Source organism: Chlorella variabilis, assembly GCF_000147415.1.
Source record: "Chlorella variabilis unplaced genomic scaffold CHLNCscaffold_4, whole genome shotgun sequence".
Taxonomy (NCBI): domain Eukaryota; kingdom Viridiplantae; phylum Chlorophyta; class Trebouxiophyceae; order Chlorellales; family Chlorellaceae; genus Chlorella; species Chlorella variabilis.
Window position 1 is genome coordinate 1,642,798 of NW_005435084.1, and position 21,866 is coordinate 1,664,663.

General features: G+C 63.2%; 6 protein-coding genes across 6 annotated transcripts; 5 read left to right on the forward strand and 1 right to left on the reverse strand.

The window, feature by feature from the left end:
* Positions 1 to 281: 281 nt before the first annotated feature.
* Positions 282 to 590, forward strand: CHLNCDRAFT_142279 (expressed protein; the record flags this gene model as incomplete). Its single annotated transcript, XM_005850084.1, has 1 exon — positions 282 to 590. The coding sequence occupies one exon, from the start codon at positions 282 to 284 to the stop codon at positions 588 to 590; it is 309 nt and encodes a 102-aa protein (XP_005850146.1).
* A 260-nt stretch (positions 591 to 850) lies between these two features.
* CHLNCDRAFT_142280 (hypothetical protein) lies at positions 851 to 2,424 on the forward strand (the record flags this gene model as incomplete). Its single annotated transcript, XM_005850085.1, has 7 exons — positions 851 to 996; positions 1,209 to 1,241; positions 1,378 to 1,436; positions 1,651 to 1,716; positions 1,823 to 1,875; positions 2,113 to 2,186; positions 2,388 to 2,424. The coding sequence occupies 7 exons, from the start codon at positions 851 to 853 to the stop codon at positions 2,422 to 2,424; spliced, it is 468 nt and encodes a 155-aa protein (XP_005850147.1).
* A 179-nt stretch (positions 2,425 to 2,603) lies between these two features.
* CHLNCDRAFT_34452 (hypothetical protein) lies at positions 2,604 to 10,697 on the forward strand. Its single transcript, XM_005850086.1, has 25 exons — positions 2,604 to 2,793; positions 3,269 to 3,484; positions 3,669 to 3,802; positions 3,945 to 4,034; positions 4,170 to 4,308; positions 4,466 to 4,653; positions 4,824 to 4,886; positions 5,034 to 5,142; positions 5,322 to 5,404; positions 5,493 to 5,680; positions 5,885 to 6,003; positions 6,179 to 6,260; positions 6,394 to 6,514; positions 6,681 to 7,366; positions 7,461 to 7,673; positions 7,760 to 7,893; positions 7,997 to 8,315; positions 8,435 to 8,754; positions 8,882 to 8,990; positions 9,093 to 9,175; positions 9,287 to 9,358; positions 9,468 to 9,583; positions 9,705 to 9,823; positions 9,963 to 10,282; positions 10,378 to 10,697. Exons 1-14 carry the CDS (start codon positions 2,637 to 2,639, stop codon positions 6,780 to 6,782), a joined length of 1,791 nt encoding a protein of 596 aa, XP_005850148.1. The 5' UTR covers positions 2,604 to 2,636; the 3' UTR covers positions 6,783 to 7,366; positions 7,461 to 7,673; positions 7,760 to 7,893; positions 7,997 to 8,315; positions 8,435 to 8,754; positions 8,882 to 8,990; positions 9,093 to 9,175; positions 9,287 to 9,358; positions 9,468 to 9,583; positions 9,705 to 9,823; positions 9,963 to 10,282; positions 10,378 to 10,697.
* Positions 10,698 to 11,479: 782 nt separating this feature from the next.
* CHLNCDRAFT_142283 (hypothetical protein) lies at positions 11,480 to 13,752 on the forward strand (the record flags this gene model as incomplete). Its single annotated transcript, XM_005850087.1, has 8 exons — positions 11,480 to 11,890; positions 11,999 to 12,078; positions 12,218 to 12,260; positions 12,383 to 12,463; positions 12,828 to 12,935; positions 13,148 to 13,288; positions 13,405 to 13,542; positions 13,675 to 13,752. The coding sequence occupies 8 exons, from the start codon at positions 11,480 to 11,482 to the stop codon at positions 13,750 to 13,752; spliced, it is 1,080 nt and encodes a 359-aa protein (XP_005850149.1).
* Positions 13,753 to 14,366: 614 nt separating this feature from the next.
* Positions 14,367 to 17,809, reverse strand: CHLNCDRAFT_57116 (hypothetical protein). Its single transcript, XM_005850335.1, has 9 exons — positions 17,651 to 17,809; positions 16,572 to 17,402; positions 16,296 to 16,414; positions 16,030 to 16,158; positions 15,834 to 15,914; positions 15,621 to 15,712; positions 15,388 to 15,481; positions 15,222 to 15,277; positions 14,367 to 15,096 (listed from the first exon to the last, which is right to left on the reverse strand). The coding sequence occupies exons 1-9, from the start codon at positions 17,682 to 17,684 to the stop codon at positions 14,589 to 14,591; spliced, it is 1,944 nt and encodes a 647-aa protein (XP_005850397.1). The 5' UTR covers positions 17,685 to 17,809; the 3' UTR covers positions 14,367 to 14,588.
* A 674-nt stretch (positions 17,810 to 18,483) lies between these two features.
* Positions 18,484 to 21,630, forward strand: CHLNCDRAFT_142285 (hypothetical protein; the record flags this gene model as incomplete). The annotated part of the gene is made up of 13 exons (XM_005850088.1): positions 18,484 to 18,572; positions 18,671 to 18,748; positions 18,876 to 19,167; positions 19,265 to 19,344; positions 19,486 to 19,528; positions 19,652 to 19,807; positions 19,926 to 20,050; positions 20,135 to 20,196; positions 20,302 to 20,381; positions 20,540 to 20,677; positions 21,114 to 21,187; positions 21,342 to 21,426; positions 21,571 to 21,630. 13 exons carry the CDS (start codon positions 18,484 to 18,486, stop codon positions 21,628 to 21,630), a joined length of 1,362 nt encoding a protein of 453 aa, XP_005850150.1.
* Between the last annotated feature and the right edge of the window lie 236 nt (positions 21,631 to 21,866).

A 21,866-nucleotide genomic window follows, 5' to 3' on the forward strand; every position in this document is an offset into this window, starting at 1 on the left:
TGGGTGGGTGGGAGGGGGTCTGTCTGTCTGGCTGGCTGGCTGGCTGGCGGCAGGCGTGTGTCGTGGCTTCGTCTGCCACCCATCCTCCCACCCTGCCCTGCGCTGCCCTCCCCTGCCTGGCCTGCTCCGTCTGCAGCCTGCGCTCCAACCTGGACAACCACCCCGGCCGCATCTCGGAGCCACGCAGCCGGCGGCGGCGCAGCGGGTCCGAGGCGGCGGCCGGCGATGCGGCGCCGGGCGCTGCCCGCCCCCTCATCCGCCTGGATGCCAGGGGCATACCCATGGGCGTGCTGCCTCGGCGTGGTGCTGGCGCGGCTCCCGAATCAGGCGGCAGCATGACCAGAACAGGCGGTGCCGGCGAGGGCGAAGAGGGAGAGGAGGAGCACAGCGAGCATGCTGCGGCCCTGGAGCGTCGCAAGGACGAGACGGCAGAGGAGAAGCGGGCGCGCAAGGCGGCGGTGAAGGAGGCGCAGCGCGTGGCGAGGACGCAGAAGAAGGAGCTCAAGGGGATGTTCAAGGAGGCATTGGTGCAGGCGCAGCGGCGGGCGGCCACCGCGCAGCCGCAGGCCAGAATCAAGCTGCCGTCGTGAGAGCGGTGCCAGACCCCTGCACCCGCACCTGTTCTCCTCCCAGCATGTTCCTGAGATCGTGCGTGTGTGGCATTGCTGGCCACCAAGTCTGCCGCTGTAATCAGGGGACAGCATTCAAGGGAACTGCTGGTGTGGCGGGCACGGGCGAAGGCGGGCACGGGTGACGGCGGCGGTACGCCAGGTACAGACAGCCCACCTTGAAAGGCAACCAACCGGGTTTCTCATCCGTGCGTCGAATTATCTGAGCAGCTAAAACCACGATGAAGGCCCAGTGGCTGCTTCTAGCGCTGGCCTGCGCCATCCTCATCGGTGCGTGCGCCCAAGATGAGGTGGACATACACCTGGCTGAAACAGCTGAGCTCCAGGAGGAAGATCTGGGGCCGATTGAGGAGCGCACGCACTACTGGTGAGAACGGGGTGATCGGCGGCAGGCATGCAGACGCTGCGCCTCGCACCGTGCTTGCAATGGACCATGCAGCTCTGCACAATGGTGGGTGCGCATCCCAGACATGGGGCCGGGGCGCTGGCCCTGGTCCTTCCCGCCTCCCGCCTTGCTGGGGCCGCCTCACCACCTCTTGCCAGAACACGCCCTGCTTTGCCGCTGCGTGCTGTGCGCAGGTTCAACGATGTGACGGCCGAGTCTCAGTGGGCGTGAGTCTCCATTCCGGCGCCGCTTTCACAGCGCAGCCCTTCCACCTTGCCGTGTTCCGCACCATGCTGCAAGGCTGCTTCTCCCCTCCCTCCTCCGCCGCCTACCCTGCCTGCGCCCTCTACCCAATGCCCGCAGTAAGCCCGAGTACGAGTACACCGATCCCAGCAGCGGCGATGTGTACTATGTCGACCCCGGTGCGAGCCTTGGGGCAGGGCACCTGCCTATGCATCCCTTGCTGCGAGCGAGCAGTAGACCATGCATGCTGCAGGGCACTTGTATGGTGTCAGGCACCGCTTTCCTTAGGAAAAATGACCGCTCTGGGCACACCCAGCGCTGTTGAGCGTCTCTTGTGCTCTTGCCGCCCTCGAACTGCTGCGCCCCTACAACACACGTCCTCTGTGCCCGCAGAGACCAAGGAGACGAGCTGGGACAAGCCCGACAGCCTGAAATGGACAGAGGTGGAGGACAATGACGGTAAGCGGGCCCTCTGGGCCTTGGGCTGGCCTGGATGTGGGTGCCTGGGAGCAGCAGTGGGTTGATGCTGGGGCCCCTGGCTGCCCTGCCTCCGCGTGGCGTGCAGGCAAGGGCACTTACTATTACAACGAGGGCACCAGCGCCAGCCAGTGGGAGAAGGTGACCTGGGTGGTGGCGGCACAGGGCCTGCAACACTTGCGGGCGGCCCGGAGCTGCGGCTGTTCTGCCGCTGTGTCTAGCGCTATGCAGCATGTCCGCTGCATCAGTGCATGGGCAATTCTGGCAGGCATTACTTCCACTGATGAGCCAGTTGGGCCAATGAGATTGATTGCTGGCTTGCCAGCCGCACCCGTGCCGTGCTCTTCATTCCTGCCGCTTCAATTGCCTGCGCTGCAGCCCGCCATGCTGGCCTGGAGGCAGGTGTCTGTGGAGGAGGGCGACCCGCCCCTGGAGGATGCCCACGAAGAGCTGTGAGCAAGAGGGCGCGCTCCGTGACCCGTGACACCGTGACGAGTAGCAAGAGACTTCAATTAGGCCCGCATAGCCTCCTAGCACTGCCTCCTAGCTAAAATACAATTTGAAGACCCAATCCTTTTGCACCCCTGTTTTTCTTCCTGCTCCGCTGCTGATTCCTGCCGTGGCAATCCCCGGCCTGCCTGGCGCTTGTCCAGCGGCCCGCTCAGCGGCGGGGACGACGACCTCCCGTAGGTCGCATGCCCTGCCCGTCCAATTTGCTGTTCTCTGTTTCTATTCATCCTGTCTGTGTTCTGTGTGATTCCCACCCTGTCTGAGGACAGCAACATTTGGATTGTTTGGCGTCCGGTGGCGCCAGCTCAGCATCAATCCTCTATGCAATCGCCAAGGCGATGCTCACACCGTGAGAAACGCAACTCTTTCGACACCCTGAAGACGCACACACCATGGTGGGAGTAGCTACTCAAGAGAACGGCCTGCTCTACCGCTCTGTCAGCTCCAAGCCCCGCCCCTACGACGCCGGGGGCGACGGCGGCAAGGGTCTCTCGCATGTGTGCCTGGAGAGGCTGTCCTACGTGCCGGTGCTGCCCGATTGCCTGCGAGGTGAGGCAGCTGGGGTTCTGCATCGGTGTCGGGGATCGGGGAGGCCAACCCAACCGCACCGCACTCACGGACCCCCCCGGAGAGGATGGGGTGTCGCGGTGCCTCGCTGGGCCGCCCCAGCAGCGTGCTTGGGCTGCAACCCATTCCGACAGCCCTGCCCAAAACACAAGCGTTTGGGCACTGGAGCCGAGCGCCTGCCCTCCCATGGCGATCTCGAGCCATCAGGCCCGCAAACAACCACTCTTGCCAGCTGCTGGCCGAGCATGCTCGCTGTTTCGACAGTCACCCGAAACCCGCTCCGAAACAACTCCGACACGCTGGGCAGCGTTTGTGAGGCACCAGGAGGCAGAAGGGTCAACCAACAGCCGTTGTCACACATTGGCGGTGGCTGGCAGCAGCGGCGGTTCGCCGCCTGCCGCCACGCGGAGTCAGCCTCACCCCACCCGGAGGCCCATTCCGTGTCTCCTCTGTGCAGGCCGGCATGAGCTGGAGGAGGGCGATGCCCGGGAGTGCGTGGGTGGCCACGAGGTGATTTGCAGCCTCTTCCCGCGCCTCAGCAACGCCCACGGCGGCCACTCGCCGCTCAAGATGGTCAACCTGCATCCGGCAGCAGCCCCGGGCCCCGACTCCGAGGGAGGGGAGCAGCGCCCGCTGCGGCTGGGCGTGGTGCTGAGCGGGGGGCAGGCCCCAGGTGTGTGAGTGCTGCCCGTCTGCCGCACTTCAGCAGGGGTGTGGGCCTGCGGACCTGAATATCCTCCAGAGCACCCACCAGCTGAGCGTGCGTATGGAAACCGCGGCTGTGGCACCTGCTCTGTTCACTGATGCTGCGCCATGCGTCCCTCGCCCTCCCACTCCCACGCCGCCGCGCCCCGCAGGCGGCCACAACGTCATCATCGGCCTGCACGACTACCTGCAGCGCTGGCACCCGGGCTCCACGCTGGTGGGCTTCCTGGCGGGGCCACGCGGCGTGATGCAGAACAACTACAAGATCCTGCAGGCAGAGGAGCTGGTGAGGGGGGCGGAGATGAGGGCAAGGAGGGCGCAGGCTGGGCAGCTTGTTTGGCCTATCTTGCACGTGTGCTGCCCCAAGACAGCCACTGGACGCTCCCTCATTGCGTTGTGCCATGGAACCGCACCTGTGCCACCTGCAGGACGGCTACCGCAACCAGGGCGGCTTCCACATGATTGGCAGCGGCCGCGATGCCATCGCCAAGCCCGAGCAGCTGGCGGCGGCGGAGAAGGTGGGTGGCGCTGCTCCTGCCAGGTGGAGGCTGGTCCACTCTGCGCTGCTACACTCTCAGCCCCTAGCCTTGCCTCCCGCTCTTCTTGATGACCCCAACACTGCCATCACACACACGCACACCACACCCATGCAGACCTGCCTTGCCCACGACCTGGACGGCATGATTGTGATCGGCGGCGACGACTCCAACACCAACGCCGCCATCATGGCAGAGCACTTCCTCAAGCAGGACCTCAAGACCAACGTCATCGGCGTGCCCAAGACCATCGACGGTGCGCAAGGCAGCCACACCACCTGTGGAGCTGGTCTGTGGAGCAGGGCATCGCTCTGTGTGACCAGGGCTAGTAGACGGCTGGGCCTCGTCTGTGGTGCCGTGGTCTAGACACATCTTGACCCTGCTGTGGTGTGCCCTGACCTGCCCGCCCGCAGGCGACCTGAAGAACACCGACGTCAACATCAGCTTTGGCTTTGACACCGCGTGCAAGGTGTACTCCGAGATGATTGGCAACATCATGATTGATGCCATGTCGGCCAAGAAGTATTACCACTTCATCAGGCTCATGGGCCGCGCCGCCTCGCACGTCACGCTGGAGTGCGCATTGCAGACCCACCCCCAGGCAAGCGAACGGGCAGGCTCTTCTGTGTAACAGCAGTTGGAATGGCTAGCCCTTGTCCGCGCCTGCAATTCATCGGAGCTGCGCTTTATTCTGCTGGCTGAGAAGCCAAGGAAACAATCCAGCGCGCAGCACAGAAGCTGACAGCGCTTTGGTTCTGTTTTTGGGTGCAGCTGGCGCTGATTTGCGAGGAGGTGGCGGCGCACCGCTGGGGCCTCAAGGACGTCACTCGCCAGGCAAGCACAGCTGGCACCTGAGCAGCAGCACTGCGCTTTCCACAGTAGAAGCCCGCCCACATAAGCTTGTTGCAATGCTTGCTGAGCCAGGGAGACGGGGAGCCATCACCACCATCGCTGCCTGCCCTTGCTCCATGCGCCGTGCAGATTGCCGACATGATCGCGCAGCGCGCAGAGCTGGGCAAGAACTTTGGCGTGGTGCTGATCCCTGAGGGCCTGGTGGAGTTCATGCATGACGTGTCCACGCTGATTGCAGGCGAGGGCAGCAGCAGGGCCGGCGCGCATGCGGGGCAGCCTCGCCATGCCTGCGCTCTGCTGTGCTGCCCAGCCGGGAGGCCAGACGCAGCAGTGGGGCAGCGTTGCTGCGTGCTCTGCTGCGCATTGGTGGCTCACCCCAGGTTGCCATGCCTTCTGATGCGTCGCCGTGTGCCGCAGAGCTGAACGAGATGCTGGCCAAGGGCATCAACCCCGCCGACCAGTCTGACGTCATCGCGCACCTGACGCCCGAGTCCGCAGACGTGAGCGCCCCACCAGCGCTCCAGCACACGGGCGGCTGAGCTGAGCGAGCACACGCCTCACCTGCCTGCCTGCCTGCCTGCCATGCAGCTCTTCTCCAACCTCACCCCCGGCATCCGCTCGGAGCTGCTGGAGGAGCGCGACCCCCACGGCAACGTGCAGGTGTCCCACATCCAGACCGAGAAGCTGCTGATCAAGCTGGTGGGGCTGGAGCTGGCGCGGCGCAAGGCCTCGGGCACCTACCGTGGCAAGTTTGCCGCCCTGGCGCACTTCTTCGGGTGAGTGCAGCAGGGCAGCGGCACGGGCAGGCTGCTTTGCAGCACTTAGTGGGACGCGTGTGGATGGCCAGGGCTGGTCTGTGCAGCTAGCTGGGGCACACGGTTGTAGGAGGGCTGCTGGGAGGGGCGGCCAGCAACCTGCGCCTGTGCCGTTCCAAATGCATGCGCCCCCCCTTGCCTGCCCGCCTGCCTGCCCGCCCGCAGCTACGAGGGCCGCTGCTCGCTGCCCTCCAACTTTGACGCCACCTACTGCAACGCGCTGGGCCAGGCGGCGGGGGCGCTGGTGGCCAGCGGGCGCACCGGCCTCATGGCAACCGTCTCCAGTGAGCCGCCTTTGGCACTTGTGTGCTTGATCGGGCCACGCCCAGCTGGCTGCTGGCATCAGCAGGGCTCAGCAGCAATATGCTGTGATGCGAGCCTGGGATCGTGGATGTGCGGGTCTTGTGTACAGGCTGAGAGCTGAGCTGCTGCTTCCCACGCTGCTGCCCCGCTCCGCAGACCTGCAGCAGCCAGCCAACAAGTGGACTGTGGGCGGCACCCCGCTGCTGTCCATGATGCACCTGGAGCGCCGCTCAGGCCGGTGAGCCTCGCCCAGGCCTGGCGAGGCATGCATGCATGCCTGGTGCCCATGTGCTGCCGTGGGCACAGCACCGCTGCGAGCCGTCCCGCTCACTGCTGCTGTTGAGGCCTGCCCTGTCCTGCCCTGTCTGCAGCGACAAGCCTGTGATCAAGAAGGCGTTGGTGGAGATGGGCGGCGCGCCCATGGCCAGCTACACATCCATGCGCGCCATCTGGGCCATCCAGGACTGGTGCCGCTCCCCCGGCCCCATCCAGGTGCCGCAGCTGCCTGGCTGGGCGGCTCCCATGCTGCCTCTGCAGGCGGCTTAGCTCGTCATCGCGCATCTGGCATGCACGTGTCAATGCACGGCTCATGCACAGGTGCAGCCTGGCCCTGGAACCTGACCCTCGGCCCTGCCCCTGACCCCCTTTCCCCCTGCAGTTCCGTGGCCCCTCTGCAGACATGGCCAGCATCACGCTGGCGCTGGAGACCAATGAGGGGCAGCCCTGCCTGCTGCAGAGCTCGCCCGAGGACGATTGCTGAGGCGCCAGCCTGGCGCTTGGCCCCACCTGTGCACAGCTGCTCATCTTTTCAACCTGATGACCCAAACTACGATTGAAGCATATTGCGCAGAGAGATCTATGTATGGTCGCAGCAGACCGATCTATTTTTTCCTTCCCCACTCCCGCCCTGTGCTTTTCGGGGGCCTGCCGGCGGGTCAAGTGGTGGCCTGCGCAGACCCCACGATGTTGCTGTGCATGATGCGATTTTTGGGAAGGTTGGCGGACCACATTTTTGGGAGTGCATTGGAGAGGACAGCATCCCACCCCCACCCCCACTCCCTGCCATGTTCACATTGGCAGCTAGTGTGTTGATTTTGGAGTGCCTTTGCCAAGGCCTGGCATTTTTGCACTGCCCCCCGCAATTGAGATTATGTCGGACTCTACCTCTCAAATTTAAATCCATTCCCAATCCTGGAGACACAACCATGTCTGCTGCATTTCTTGTAGGCAACATTGGCGGGCTGGACAAGCCACGCCTGCTGGAGGGAGGGGCAGACAAGTTCGCCTCCGAGGTGTCCTTGGACAGGCTTGCCTACCGTCCCACACAGCCTGGGGTGCTCCAAGGTGGGGGCTGGGCTTAGGGTTGAGCACAGAGCCGCCCGTGCGGCGGCAGCGGTGCTGAGCGACGCGCCGCCGGCCCTGCCGCCACTCTCTGCAGGGCCTCACGATGTGGTAGAGGGCGATACCCGCGAGTGTGTGGAGAGCCACGACGTCATTTGTGGCCTGTTCCCCAACCTCAGCGGATCCGAGAATGGCAATTCGCCGCTGAAGATGGTGCACCTCACAGCAGCGGCGCCGGCCGGGCCGGGCGGGGCGCCTGAGCCGCGCTCGCTGAGGTTGGGCGTGGTGCTGAGCGGGGGCCAGGCATCAGGTGAGGTGCCCTGCGTGTTGGTTGCGGCAGCTCTGCACCTGTGCGCAGGCACACCGGTGTCCGCTCGTCTCCCCCGCACCCCGCAGGCGGCCACAACGTCATCATCGGCCTGCACGACTACCTGCAGCGCTGGCACCCGGGCTCCACGCTGGTGGGCTTCCTGGCGGGGCCGCGCGGCGTGATGCAGAACAACTACAAGATCCTGCAGGCAGAGGAGCTGGTGAGGCGGGCTGGGGGCGCTGCTGCTGGCTACACGGCCAAATGGCGCTCTCAGGCGCGTTTCAATGCCTGCTGCTCTGGCTTTGCTGAACTCGCGCCTGCAGGACGGCTACCGCAACCAGGGCGGCTTCCACATGATTGGCAGCGGCCGTGACAAGATTGAGAAGCCCGAGCAGCTGGCTGCTGCCGCTGAAGTGGGCAGGATGGAGGCTGTTAGCTCCAGCTGATTGTCTAGCTCGCACTGTAGCCCCCACCTGATCCTGTCTGTTCATTGTGCTCTGCAGGCCTGCAGCCAACTACAGCTGGACGGCATGATTGTGATTGGCGGCGACGACTCCAACACCAATGCCGCCATCATGGCTGAGCACTTCCTGGGGAGGGGGTTAGCCACCCGCGTCATCGGCGTTCCCAAGACCATTGATGGTCTGTTGCACTGCCAGCCTGGGGCAGCCTGCTGCAGCTCGCAGCCTGTGAAAGGCCACTTGCTGTGTCCCTCTGCGGTGCGCTCTGTCTGTGAACAGCACAACCTGTCCCGCCTGCAGGCGACCTGAAGAACACCGACGTCAACATCAGCTTTGGCTTTGACACCGCGTGCAAGGTGTACTCCGAGATGATTGGCAACATCATGATTGATGCGCTGTCGGCCAAGAAGTATTACCACTTCATCAGGCTCATGGGCCGCGCCGCCTCGCACGTCACGCTGGAGTGCGCGCTGCAGACCCACCCCCAGGCAGGTGGCACCCGTCCTGCTGCACCCGGGCAATCCTTTTCTGAGCTGGCATCCAGAACTGCTGTGCAGCTGGCGCTGATTTGCGAGGAGGTGGCAGCGCGCAAGCTGGGGCTCAAGGATGTCACCCACCAGGTTAGATAGCAGGGCTGTCCCTCCTCCTCGTGGCACCAGTGCGCTTCCCTGCACCTGATGCCTCAGCATTCGTGCCTACCTACCATGCTGGAGGGCAGCAACCAGCACAACACTGTGGCTGCTGCAGATTGCCGACATGATTGCGCACCGCGCGGAGCAGGGCAAAAACTACGGCGTGGTGCTGATACCGGAGGGCCTGGTCGAATACATGCACGATGTGTCTACGCTGATTGCGGGCAAGTGGACCGGCTGGGGTGGCACGGCTCCCAGACAGCCCAAGCAAATCCCAGCTCGCGTGCCTTTGGTTTGCCTGCCCGCTTCGCTGTGCTGTTCTGCAGAGCTGAATGAGCTGCTTGCTCAGGGGCTGGACGCGGCTGACCAGGCCGGCATCACTGCTCGCCTCACGCCAGAGTCTGAGGACGTGAGTTGGGGAGCCAGTGCCCCACGCAAGATGCACACGGCTGCGTCGCTTTGATGCACAGCCGCCGCGGGCGATGATCTGGAAGGGTGCCTGCTTGCCTGCTCCACGCAGGTGTTTTTCCACCTGCCCCCCGGCATCCGCTCGGAGCTGCTGGAGGAGCGCGACCCCCACGGCAACGTGCAGGTGGGGCCGATGCCAGTGCCACTGGCTGCCCTGTGGCCACGCCTCGCGGTGCAGACCTGGCTGAGCAAGCAGCAGATGGCGCGCTGCTGAATGGGCCGTGGGAGTGCAGGTGTCGCACATCGAGACTGAGAAGCTGCTCATCAAGCTGGTGGCCGCTGAGCTGGCGCGGCGCAAGGTGGCTGGAAAGTACAGTGGCAAGTTTGCCGCCCTGCCACACTTCTTCGGGTGAGCAGGATTGCCGCACATGCTAGCTGGGCTCTTGCTGGATGTCTATCATAAACTGCTAGCTTCCATGGCCTCAACCGCGAAAGGCGCCTGTGCCCGCCTGCCCGGCCCCCGCCCGCAGCTACGAGGGCCGCTGCTCGCTGCCCTCCAACTTTGACGCCACCTACTGCAACGCGCTGGGCCAGGCGGCGGGGACGCTGGTGGCCAGCGGGCGCACCGGCCTCATGGCAACCGTCTCCAGTGAGCCGCCAGGAGCCCTCAGGAGCCGCTGTGTCTCCTCACTGAACCGCCGCCAGCTGAAGGGAAGGGGGGGTCTCTCAGCCCTCTTCAGCTGTTGCACGATGCAATGACGTTCGCTCTGCACCTATTTTTCCTGTAGATCTGCAGCTCGCTGCCTCAGAATGGGGCGTGGGCGGCACCCCGCTGCTGTCCATGATGCACATGGAGCGCCGCTCAGGCCGGTGAGCGTGCGCAATTCCAGAAGCTCAGCTGGCGATACTGGCCGGCAGCGGCATCAGCGCAGAACCAGCTGCTCCTCCACTGATGGCGACTTGCTGCTCCGCTCCCTTGCCAAGCAGCGACAAGCCTGTGATCAAGAAGGCGCTGGTGGACCTGGAGGGGGCGCCCATGGCCTGCCTTGCCGCCCAGCGCGAAGCCTGGGCCGACCAGGACTGCTTCCGATCCCCCGGCCCCATCCAGGTACACCTTGCCAGAAGGTGTGGCAGGCCAGCGCTGCACACCAGGTCTGTCAACCGATCACAAGCGCGGCACGGCTGGCCTCCACCCCTTTGCAGTTTCACGGCCACGCCTTTGCGGATGTGGCGACCATGACGCTGGCGCTGGAGGTGAACCAGGGGCAGCCCATCCTGCTGTCGCCTGGGGAGGCCACCGAGACAGTGGGCAGCGGCATCTGAGGGGCACGTGGATTATGTCTGACGTGGATTATGTCTGACGTAAAGCAGGGAGATTCGCACATAACCCTTTCCTTCTCTGACTCTGACATGTCCTGACATGTTGATTGATGTTGTTGAAATCTTGTTCACCAAGCCTCCGCCGTTGCCGTTCGCCGCGCTGCCGGCGCGGCGGTACATCGAGTGTAGTACACAAGCTTTTCTGAGGACTGGGCATTCTTCACCCTCGCAGCGTTTATCCGCGCGTTCAACTCGCGCATCCAAGGCGCGCCATCGCGTGTAAGGCTTTTTGGGGCCGAGGAGAAGCGGGCGACGATTGCGCAGGCCGACAGCTTCTCGGTGGCTTGCGGAGAGCGCCAGCCCCACAAACCAGCGCGTAAATAGGAGGTGATCACCGCTGTCTTGCGCGCCAGGGCCTCACAAGCGCACATGCTCATCTTGAGATGCTGTGACGATCTGCACTGCCAAGCGCTACCTCGGCTCCCATGCCCGGAAATTAACGTAAAGAAAAATCTCTAAATTCTTGCAGCCGTGATTCTGGGAGCGCCGCAGCATGCCGTTGGAGCGGGGTGTGGCGCCGACTGGCGCGGCGCCTCCCAGCCAGACACCAGCCAAGGAACAGGCGGTGCCGCCACTGAAGAGCTTCAAGGAGCTCTCCCCTACCAGAGCGGAGAGGTTGAACTGGTCGGTGCTCGTGCTGCTCACAGCAATCGCCGCCTTGGGGGTCCATGAGGCTCTCAACAGGTGTGCTGGTGGTGCACCGTCGCAGAGCTGCTTCAATGAGCTGCTTTATCTGTGGCTGCCACCGCCACCTGACGACTGACTGCTCATTCTCCGTTCCCTCGCGAGCCTCCTGTGCTTGCTGTACATGGGCTGCTGCAGGGATATGATTCCGATGTGGCGACGCGTGGAGCTTCAGGTGCAGCCGAACGCGCACCGAGAGCCCTTGCTGAGCGTTGAAGCCCTGCGTCATGAGCACCAGGCCATGCCCGAGGTAAAGGATGGACAGCCACAGCAGCGTGTGGAAAAGCAGCAGCAGCCTGTGGCAGAACAGCGTCCGCAGACGGAGCAGCAGGCGCAGCAGCCGAAGACAGAGGCGCAGCTCGGCGCCCGTGCTGAGCCGGCCAAATTTAAGGTGGAGCAGCCACATGAGCCTGAGCAGGTGGAGCAGGCGCATGAGCCGGAGCAAGTGGAGCAGGAGGAGCAGGCGACCTTGGAGGGGCAGCTGATGGGGTGCCGCACGCTGAAGACAGACCCCATCCCCGCCGTGGACAAGTCGCCATCGCTGCGGGTGCTGGAGACCTACACGCCCCAGCAGCAGCAGCAGGCGCAGCAGTACACGGCAGCCGTGGGCGCATGCACCGACTTTGCGTGTTTGCGCCAGGCCAACCAGCTGGTGAGCAGCCTGCCTGGTTTCCTTTTGTGTGGTGGCGAGCGAATACGGCCTGCCTGCGTTGGGTCGCTGCTGCCATGAGGAGCTGAGCCCCCGCTTGGATGCCTGCAGCCGCGGGCGCCCGGTCAGTTCCCTTTCCCTCACTTCCTGGTGATCGGCTTCCCCAAGTGTGCCACCACCTCCATCTATTGGTACGCAAGACAGCAGCGGCCGCGAGCTGGAAGCGTGCAGAACGCATCTCAGCAGGGATGCTGCGCCATGGCCCACCTGCTTGTATCCAGCACTCTAGCGTGCTCCCGCCTGACTGCTCTGCGCCTGACTGCCCTGCAGCCACCTCATCCAGCATCCACAAGTGCAGCACCCCAAGCTGAAGGTCAGCTTGCATGCCATTGCGCCTGTCTGTGTGTTGCTGAGTCAGTGCAAGCAAGCTCCCATTCATGGAGCTGTGCTATCTCCGGCGGTGCTCACTCGCCATGGTGGTGCTGCTGCTTGAAGGAACCACACCTGCTCACCGACAAGTGCCGGCCCAGCCTCTCCAACTGCTCGGTGGAGGCCCAGCAGCAGTATGTGGTCGAGGTGTGTGTGCTGCCTAGGAAGCCAGCAGGTGCCCGCTGCTCTCCCCTTGCTGTTGATTCGGGCCCCATGACTGGGCATGCGCCAAGGCCCCTGATGCACCTGTGCCGCATGCCCGCCCACCCTCCACTACTGTGTGTGCCCTGTCACTGGCCGCCAGATTTTGAACCTGGAGGAAGCAGCGCAGACAAACTTCACGAGAGCGGCATTTGAAGGCAGCACACACTACGTCCAGGCAAGGCTGCCGTGGAGCCAAGGAACCCATTACCTTGACTGGAAGCGGCACGGCTGGCGAGCAGCTCACAGAAAACATCATTGGATGATCGACATCACCATTCAGCCTCGACCCTGCTCTGCGTGCCTGCAGGAGTCTGACTGGCTGCCGGAGCAGCTGGCCGCAGCTTTCCCTTGGCTGAAAATGGCAATCAGCATGCGGGAGCCGATCTCGCAGGCGATTGCAATGCTTCTGCACAATGTCCAGCACGGCCGAGCGTGAGTGAGCATGGCGGTGGGCACTTGCAGGTGTGCACTGGGGAGGATTGTGGCGTGTAGTTTGTTGACCTGTCTCCTAAACTACTGCAGCTTGAAATACTGCACGACCGCCAACATTTTCAACTGCATCCGGAGGGAGCTCAGTGAGTCGGCCGCTGCTGGCTGTTGCTGCGTGCCCCTGGCGCCCACCTGCAGCCTGGCTCGCCATTTGTGCATGCTTGCGAGGAGCAGCTGATGAGAGGCCTGGGCATCCAATGCACTGCAGAGGCAAGGGCACACTACTCATCCAAGCTTCGACAGTGGATGGCCTTCTTCCCCAGGGAGCAGCTGCACGTTGTGCAGGCAAGTCTGCGGAGGCTGGTGTTGGGCTGTCAGCAAGCCTCTCTCCGTGCACATCCACGGCATGCCGCGCTCGTGCATGATGCCGTGCGCTGTGCTGTGCGCCGCTGCAGTATGAGGGCATCACAGCTGTGGACGCTATGCCTGGAGCGCTGCTCCACCTCAAGTCCTTCCTGGGTGTGGACGAGAGCCTGCCTTCTGGCACCCTGCCCCTCACTAACTGGAAGCACCAGCGCAGCGGGCCCGACGAGGTGACTGGCAGCTGGCCAGCAGCGCCGCATGGTACCAGCGGTACCAGCGAATGCTTGCAACGCCACGAGACAAACATTTTGCCTGCATCTGTCAACCCCTGCCGCTGCGGGGTGCCTGCCATGCGTGTGCAGCTGGGAAAGTACTGGATGCTGAGGCGGGCTGACTACGAGCTGCTCGTGGGCATGGCCCGGAACGACACCGTGGAGTGAGCGGGGGCCGCCACCGCGCTTTGGGCGGTAGCTGATACGTCGCCACTGCGTGATGATGCATGGCCTGCTGCCGCGCGTTCTTACAGTCACAGCTGCTTGCATGTTTTGCACTGCCCGTGTGCAGAGTGCTGGGTCTGATGATGCAACATGGGCTTGCCACCAATGCGGAGGCCGATGACTGGCTGGCCAGATGGGAGCGGGTGTGGCAGGCAAGCGGTGCAGCTAGTTATGCCTGAAGGAGGGAGGCGCTCCACAGCTGGGCATGCGGAGCTTGCTTCACACCCTGATAAACTGGATGGCTGCAGGCAAACTTGAGTAGCTGCGGGGAGGAGGGCTCGTCTACCTGCAAGATTGTGGTGTCCTGACAGGAGCATTGGTTGCGAACAGTGCACAGGCTTGGTGATGGCGGTGTTCCCGTGCTGCCGGATGATGTGCCCACCATTGAAGGTCAGCTGGAGCTGGAACTTGAACTCAACACGCTACTTGATACGGTTTGGATTGTGCAGCATTGATTTCCAATAAGCTGTGTGATGGTGCATGCCGCCGCCCCCGTTTGCATTTGCCAGCGACGGCGGCGCTGGCAGGCCGCCACAAGGCAAGTTTTGAACTTCGTCGTTGTGATTGTTCTGTACATGATGATACATTTGGCTACTCTACAATCAGACAGCAAGTCAAACAGCAAGCATGACCAAGCAAGAAGCAGCAGGGGCAAGAGTTGCGTCCCTTTTATCAAGGGATTCGTCATAATGTCTGGAAGGCATGAGAAGAGGATTGAGAGAGATTTCAGCAAAGTGAAGATGTGGTAAATGGGCTGCAGACTACCATGTTGACGCTTACTAAATGCCCAAGCCATACACGTCTGACTGGTACTCGGGCGGGGTTGAGGAGTGGCGCCTGATGCAAGAGGCCTGGATAGCGGGCGAGCTGGCAGTGCCAGCAGGCTGCTTGGGTAGCGGCAGGCTGCCCCTGTGCTGCTGCAGCGCCGGTGGCCCCCGCTCCTGCGTCGCTTGCGTCTCTGGCCTCGCATCGCTGCTGGCGGCTGCCACGGGGATGCTCATCCTGCGCGGCAGCGGCGGCCGTGCTGCCGTCCCATCTTGTCGCTGACGCCTGGGCTGCGCCTGTGGCGCCTCGCCAGCGCCCTGTTCCGGCGACGGCGCAGCCGGCGCAAGCAGCAGCCGCTCCACCAGCTGCTGCGCAGAGGGGCGCAGCGTGGGGTCTGGCTCCATGCAGTCATCCACCAGCGCCGCCACCTGGGCGGGGCAGTCGGCGGGGACCCGCAGCTTCCGCATGCGGCCCCGCACCGGCACGCACGCTGTGCACAGCTCCCAGAGAACCACGCCAAAGCTGCGCAGGGGGAAGCAATGCATCCGGGTGTGTTGGGAAAGGCAACTCATGGCCGGCCTCGGGTGCCCTGCCATGCCGCCCCATTCCAGGTAAATGGTTTGCCCTCCGCTCAATAGCACACACACCTGTAGATGTCGGCCTTCTCGGTGCAGCGCTGCCCCAGCAGCATCTCAGGCGCCGCCTGCAGCCGCTGGGCAGTAAAGGGCTTTCAGGCATGGGGCGGCAGCAGCCAGATAGGCGAGCAGCAGCACAGCACACACAGACTCGGCACTAGCCCTGCGGAAAGCTCACCCAGCTCAGGGTGCCCAGGTTGCCGGTCACAGCCGACAGCTCATGTGCCAGCAGCTTGGCCATGCCCATGTCGGAGATCTTGGCGTTGCCGTGCCTGCACGCACACGCCCAGGAAGGGGAGCAGGCACCACAGCAATGGGTGGCGGCAATGGATGGCAGCAACCCCTGGCGCAAAGGACGTTGCTGGCATCATGCCTCGCTGACATGACGCCTCAACAGGCTCCAACGCTCACTTGTCCAGCAGGATGTTTGCAGACTTGAGGTCGAAGTGCACCAGGCGGCGGCCGTGCATGAAGGCCAGGCCTCGCGCCACATCCAGCGCAACCTGCCCGCAGCGGCCACATGGTAAGCACTGGCATGGTTGCCCAAGCTGCTGATGGTAGGAAGCAGCAGCGCAGGTTCCATGCCCCGCCGTGGTGCCCATCCGGCCAGCCGCCCGCACCCACCTGCTTGCCGCGCCGATACCAGCTGATGCGTCCCGCCGCCAGGTTGGCCGACAGGGTGCCGCCTTCGCAGTACTCAGTGACCTGCAGCACACGGCAGGAGGTCTCTAGGCATCATCGCTGCTGGCTCTGCACATGGCGAGCAACACCGTGGCAGCGGCGGTGTGGTGCATGCAGCATCGGGCTGGCTGCTGCGTACCAGCATGGTGAAGTCGCGGGACAGGCTGGCTCCCAAAAAGCGCACAATGGAGGGGTCTATGCAGGCCTTGAGCAGCTGGACCTCGCGCTGGAAGTCCTCCAGCACGCCGTGGCGCGCCTCGGCGGCAGGCTGTACCGCAGAATACAGAGGCAGGGGCGGGAAGGTAACGGCCCAGGTGGAACAGCAGGCGCCGGGCCGCATAAGCATCACTTTTCAACAGGAACCAACAGCATGTGGCTGACCTGCCAGCCACTTCTGCCGCTCACCGCTAGAACCTTGACTGCCACCGGCTGCACACCAAACCGCATGGCCTTGTAGACACGCCCAAACCCGCCTGCGCCCAGCTGCCATAGCGAGCCATCCGGCCGCCGGCAGATCTCCACCTCTGCAGCAATGCACGCAGCCGGATCTATGAGCCACAACGAGCCCTGCGCAGCCAAGGCTCTCTCTTGCAGCATATCAGGGCCAGCCTCAGCCAGCACGTCTTCTCTGCAGGGCTGGACTCATGATCCAGCACGGCCAGCAAACTGAGCTGTGCGTACCTGTTGGTGCCAACTTCCACCAGAGGTGTGGGTGCGAGGAGCTGCTTGGCTCTGTGCTCTGCTCAACCTGGTGCTGCTGCTGCGATGGCTGCTGCTCCCAGGAGAAACCGCCAGGCACCGTGGCTCCAAGCTGAGACAGAGGCAGCGCCCCGCTCTCGGACAGCAGCTCAGCACGCAGCTCGCTCAGCGAGGCACGGTCAGGTGCGGTGATGCCCACGGCTGAGGCCACGCTACCGATGCTGCTGCTGCTGTCGCCGCTGCCCGGCAGCCGGGCGAGGGGCAGCTGCGCGGTGCTGAGGTGCGGCGGGGAGCGCCGACCATCCAATCGTGGCGCATGCTGTGGTGCCTGCTGCGTCTGCTGCTGCTCAGGCCGCGTCGGGCTTGCAAAAGGCTGCAGACCGGCTGCTGCTGCCGCAAAGGGAGAGACCGTGGAAGGCGTCTTGAGCTCCAGCGACACAGTCGTTGCCGTTAGCGACACCAGGCCACCTCCCTCCTGCTGCTGTCCTTTGTCCTGGGGACCCCGTGGCCCTGGCTGCTCATCGGCCTCCTGCTGCAGCGGCTGGGCCACTGGCTGCTCTGCCTGCCCCCGGCCATGCTGTTCCTGCACGCCGGCTGCAGGCCAGGGTGCCGTCTGGCCAGAGGGACGACGCGCCACGGCATGCCACTGCAGCTGGCGCCACTGCCGCCACAGGAACGCTGCCGCCAGCACCAGCATCAGCGCGGCAGTCATCCCGGAGCCTGACAATGCAGCGGCAACGTCGCTGGCTCTGCCCTCATTGCCAGTTTGGCACACGGGCTGTGCCGAGGTTGCGGTTGCTGCGGAGGCAGAACCTGTAAAGTGTAGGGCACAAGCCAGCGCGGGCTTCAAAATGGACAACATAACTTTACCTCAGCCCCAATCCCACTCTGCATCACAGGTGTGCAAGGCCGGCTGGTTTGCCGCCGCTCTGCGCGGCGGCTGCCGCCCACCACACCCAGCCTGCTGGTTTGCACCCTCGGCGGACACATCTCCCTTTGAGCAGACGAAGGCTGCCAAAACCAGCAAAATGCGCTGAAAATGGAGCTCAAGCGATCCTCACCTGCTTGAAGCAGGGCCGCAACGCGTAGCGGCATGGGCCGGACAAGCACCTGCCCCAGCGTGCGCGTCCCTGTGAGACCTGGGCCGTGTCGGCGCCGACTCGGCGTCCCGACTGCCCAAGCCTCAACTGGGAGCTCAGAAGTGGGTCTCTCCGCTGTCGGATTTGAGGACTTGTGAGCTTGTCAACTGTGCTTGTCAATTGAACGAGAGAGAGCAGCAGGAAGGCCTGCCGCCTGGGGCGCCACGTCACCACCCGCCCTTTGCCGCTTCCTCTTGGAGCTGGGAGCTTGGCTTCAGCTGCAATAGAAGCTAGCGCCACGCGAATGAAACGTACTGCAACTGTACATGCAATACCTGCACGCCTTGCAGGTCTCTGCTTGGGACGCGGGCTGGGGCACGTCTGACGCCAGGGGCACAAACCGTCCCCACTTCCGCCTGGAGTCAACCCCCAAGCCCTCTCCTGTAGTGAGCTGCAAGTGCAGGCGACCCAGTGGTTCCCTGTCTCGATGCGATGTTCTGAAGCTGCTGGCAGTGAGCCGCCGGGCGAGGAGCCACGCTGCGGCGCCTTGCTGGCGGCGCCTTGCCCTAGGGCCGATCGCCTATTATGAGCGGCGGCAGGGGCCCTTGCATGCCTCTAGACTGATCACTGTTAGCAGCAGCAAGCAGCGCGCCAGGTGCGGTCTCCCTATCCAGTTGGTTGAATCGCGCATCTCGCATCCTTGGCGTGGGTGGTTTGCGCAAGGGTGAGGGGCGGGCATTTGTGGGTCACGGTCCGCTTTCCGAAATGTAAGACGGGCTGCCAGCAAGTGTGTTTCGCAGGTTAAGCCAGGCGCAATGCTTCGGGAGCGCCTGGTTGGGCTGACGCCCCGCGAGAGGGCACAGGCGCTCAGAATACCGTCATTTAGAGATTTTTTGGACTCCAGGTGCGCGATATGGGGAGCACGCAGCAGGGATTCTCTGCCGCCGCCGGCGCCCCGTCCCGCGGGCACAACGCGACAGCTTGCTGTGTTCTGCTCTGCAGAGTGGAGAAACTGCATTGGCCTCTCATACTGTTGATAGCCACCGTGCTGCTGCTGCTGAGCCAGCTTGTGATCCCCAGGTGAGGCTGGGCACTGGGCCCGATATAGCCCCAGCATTGTGCTATCAGCTGTTACACTCTCCATCCATTGTTTGCCATAGCAGCTGCATGCTGCTGTGACCACCAACTGTACAATATGTGCCTGCAGGGATGCTGCGGCCACAACTGCGAGGCTGCGCACCAAAACCGTTGTGACGCCACTTTCTATGCCGCAAGCAACACCAGGGGCAGCAGCAAAAACGGGAACCTCAGCGGAGCTGGAAGAGCAGCTGATGGGGTGCCGCACGCTGAAGACAGACCCTATCCCTGCCGTGGACAAGTCGCCATCGCTGCGGGTGCTGGAGACCCACACGCCCCAGCAGCGGCAGCAGGCGCAGCAGTACACGGCAGCCGTGGGCGCATGCACCGACTTTGCGTGTTTGCGCCAGGCCAACCAGCTGGTGAGCAGCCTGCCTGGTTTCCTTTTGTGTTTCCCACCATGCCTGCGTTAGGCGGCTGCTGCTAGTAGAAGCTGAGCCCCCGCTTGGATGCCTGCAGCCGCGGGCGCCCGGTCAGTTCCCTTTCCCCCACTTCCTGGTGATCGGCTTCCCCAAGTGTGCCACCTCGTCTCTGTACTGGTAAGCATTGGGTAACCGCAGCACCAGGGCAGCTGTTGATGGACGGCAAACCCAGCCCTGCTGGCACACCCGTTGAACAGACGCTGCGGCGCCCACGGGACACGTGGTAATGGGCTGACATCCCGCCTGCCTGGTCTGCAGCCACCTCATCCAGCATCCTCAAATCCAGCATCCCAAGGAGAAGGTGAGCGGCAGCATCAGGGAGCAGGAGCGTGCATTCCCAGCACGAGCTGAGCCACCCCACCTTGGGGAGCGCGCGGGCTGGGTGCCGCCTGAACTCCCACTATGTGTGTATGTGTGTGTGCAGGAGTCTCACCTGCTGCTAGACCAGTGCGAGAGGCCTGGGTTGGACTGCCCAGCAGAGGCCCAGCGGCACTATGTGGTTGATGTGCTCAACCTGGCAGAGGCGGCGCAGTCCCAGTTCACCAGAGCCGCATTTGAAGGAAGCACTCACTATGTGCTGGTGAGTGTTGCGGCACCAGGCTGCAGCAGCGGCAGTAATGCAAGGTCTGTCTGGCTCGAGAGTGTACGGCAGGCAGCAGGCACGCGTCATACTGATGTGCTTCCCTGGTGCTGTGCAGGAGGCCGACTGGTTTGCGGAGCGGCTGGCCGCCACCATGCCCTGGCTGAGGGTTGTCGTTTCAATGAGGGACCCCATCTCGCAGGCTATTGCCATGCACCTACATAACATTGCGCATGGACGACCGTAAGTGGGCCCCAAGCACACAACCTATGCAGCCTGGCACCAGGTTCGACCACCCTCCTCATGCATGTCTTTGCTTTACTGCAGGGCCAACTGCACCGCAGATCTGGAGGAAAAAAGCATCTACCACTGCGTGCGAAGGAGCCTGAGTGAGCACCCAGACACCGTATCCCCTTGTTTCTGTGCCCTGCTGCAGTGCAATACCGGTACCCTCTGCAAGCTGTCTGCCTGGCTGGCTGTGCATATGCCTGCAGAAGCTCGGTCGCACTATGCACCCAAAATTGAAAAGTGGATGAAGGCCTTCCCGCGGCGGGAGCAGCTGCACATCTTGCAGGTTGGTGGTGCATAACACATTGGCTGCTCGACTCCTGCCGTCATGCTCGGTGAAACGGCCTGGTTACGCCTGTAAAGAGCTCGGCAACGAGAATAGGCGAGCCAATGTGTGCACGGCAGTAATGCAAGGACGGTCCTGCCCCACCGCTTGGCTTGCAGTTTGAGAACCTGACGCGGCCCGAGGCCATGGCAGGCCAGCTGCAGGGCCTTAAGACCTTCCTGGATCTGAAACCCCTGCTGCCCTCCAGCGAGCTGCCCCTGACAAACTACAAGCACCAGCGCGGCGACGAGGATGCGGTGAGAGCATGGAAGGCTGCCCAGCTGACACATGCTAAAGGTAAAGGTAAAGGTGGGGAAGAGCCTCCACAAGCTTAACTTCCCGGTTTTAACGTCTAGCTTTAGACCATTATTTGATCTGCCCGACGCGCCAAGTGCAGTACCCCCCACTAGTAGTGAATGGGTCCCGGGGAGGCCTGTGCCGAAGCCTTGGCGATTCTATTAGGCGTTCCCGAAGGAATTGGCTTGGATTGGCGCTGAGCCGGTCAGCTATGCCGCGTTTGTCCTCACAAAGTTTTGACATGGGAGGAATCGAACCTGTGCCCTCTCGGAGGGTTTAGACACTAGCTCCAGCGCCTTCAAAGAAGGCCTTTCTTAGCCGCGGCCTAAACATGCATCCCACACTGATCGCACTGTGCTGCTCGCTCATCGCCGCTTGCTCCTCCCTGGGCTGCAGCTTGGGCGGTACTGGATCATGAAGAGATGGGAGATCGAGCACCTGGTTTCAATTGCCCGGAACAGCACCATGGAGTGAGTCCCTGCCTGCCGCCCTTCCCACACCGCTCACCTCGAGTTGCTTGCCGCCTGGAGAAGCATGGCCCGGTGTGCGGTGCACATCGGGGTTGCTGCGTTTGCAGCAGCGTGTGCCACTGCATGCCTGTGCGCTCGCTGCCTTGTATTGCAGCCTATTGGACCTACTCGTGCAGCATGGGTATGCCGGGGAGCAGGGCAAGGCAGAGTGGCTGCAGAATTGGGAGAACATCTGGCAGGTAGGCTGCTGGTCACCAAACGCAATCGGTCAGCGGATGCAAATGTACAGCGGCAGGACCTGGGGTCTATACCTATGGCGGTTTTTGTGGCAGCCTCCCTGCCACTGCTGCTGTCCTGCCAAACCAACAACCCTGGCCCTGCAGGACAACCTCAGCCGATGTGAGCCGGGCCGGTCAGCCCCCTGCAAGGTCGTCGTTTCTTGAGAGGCTCTGCCACAGCTTGCCACCCACTGTATTTGCATGCAGCTCAGCGCCTCCTTCATTGCACGCAATAACCGTACCATGCCAACTTGTAATAACTTCCAAGAGAAAGAAAGTGCGGCAACGTACGTGGGCGCATGCCAGTAACACAACTATACGGACGGGGGAAGGGGTGCACGCACGGCGGTTCAGTAGGATCGGGAATGGGATGCATGTATGGGAGGGGGTGTGGCGGTCAG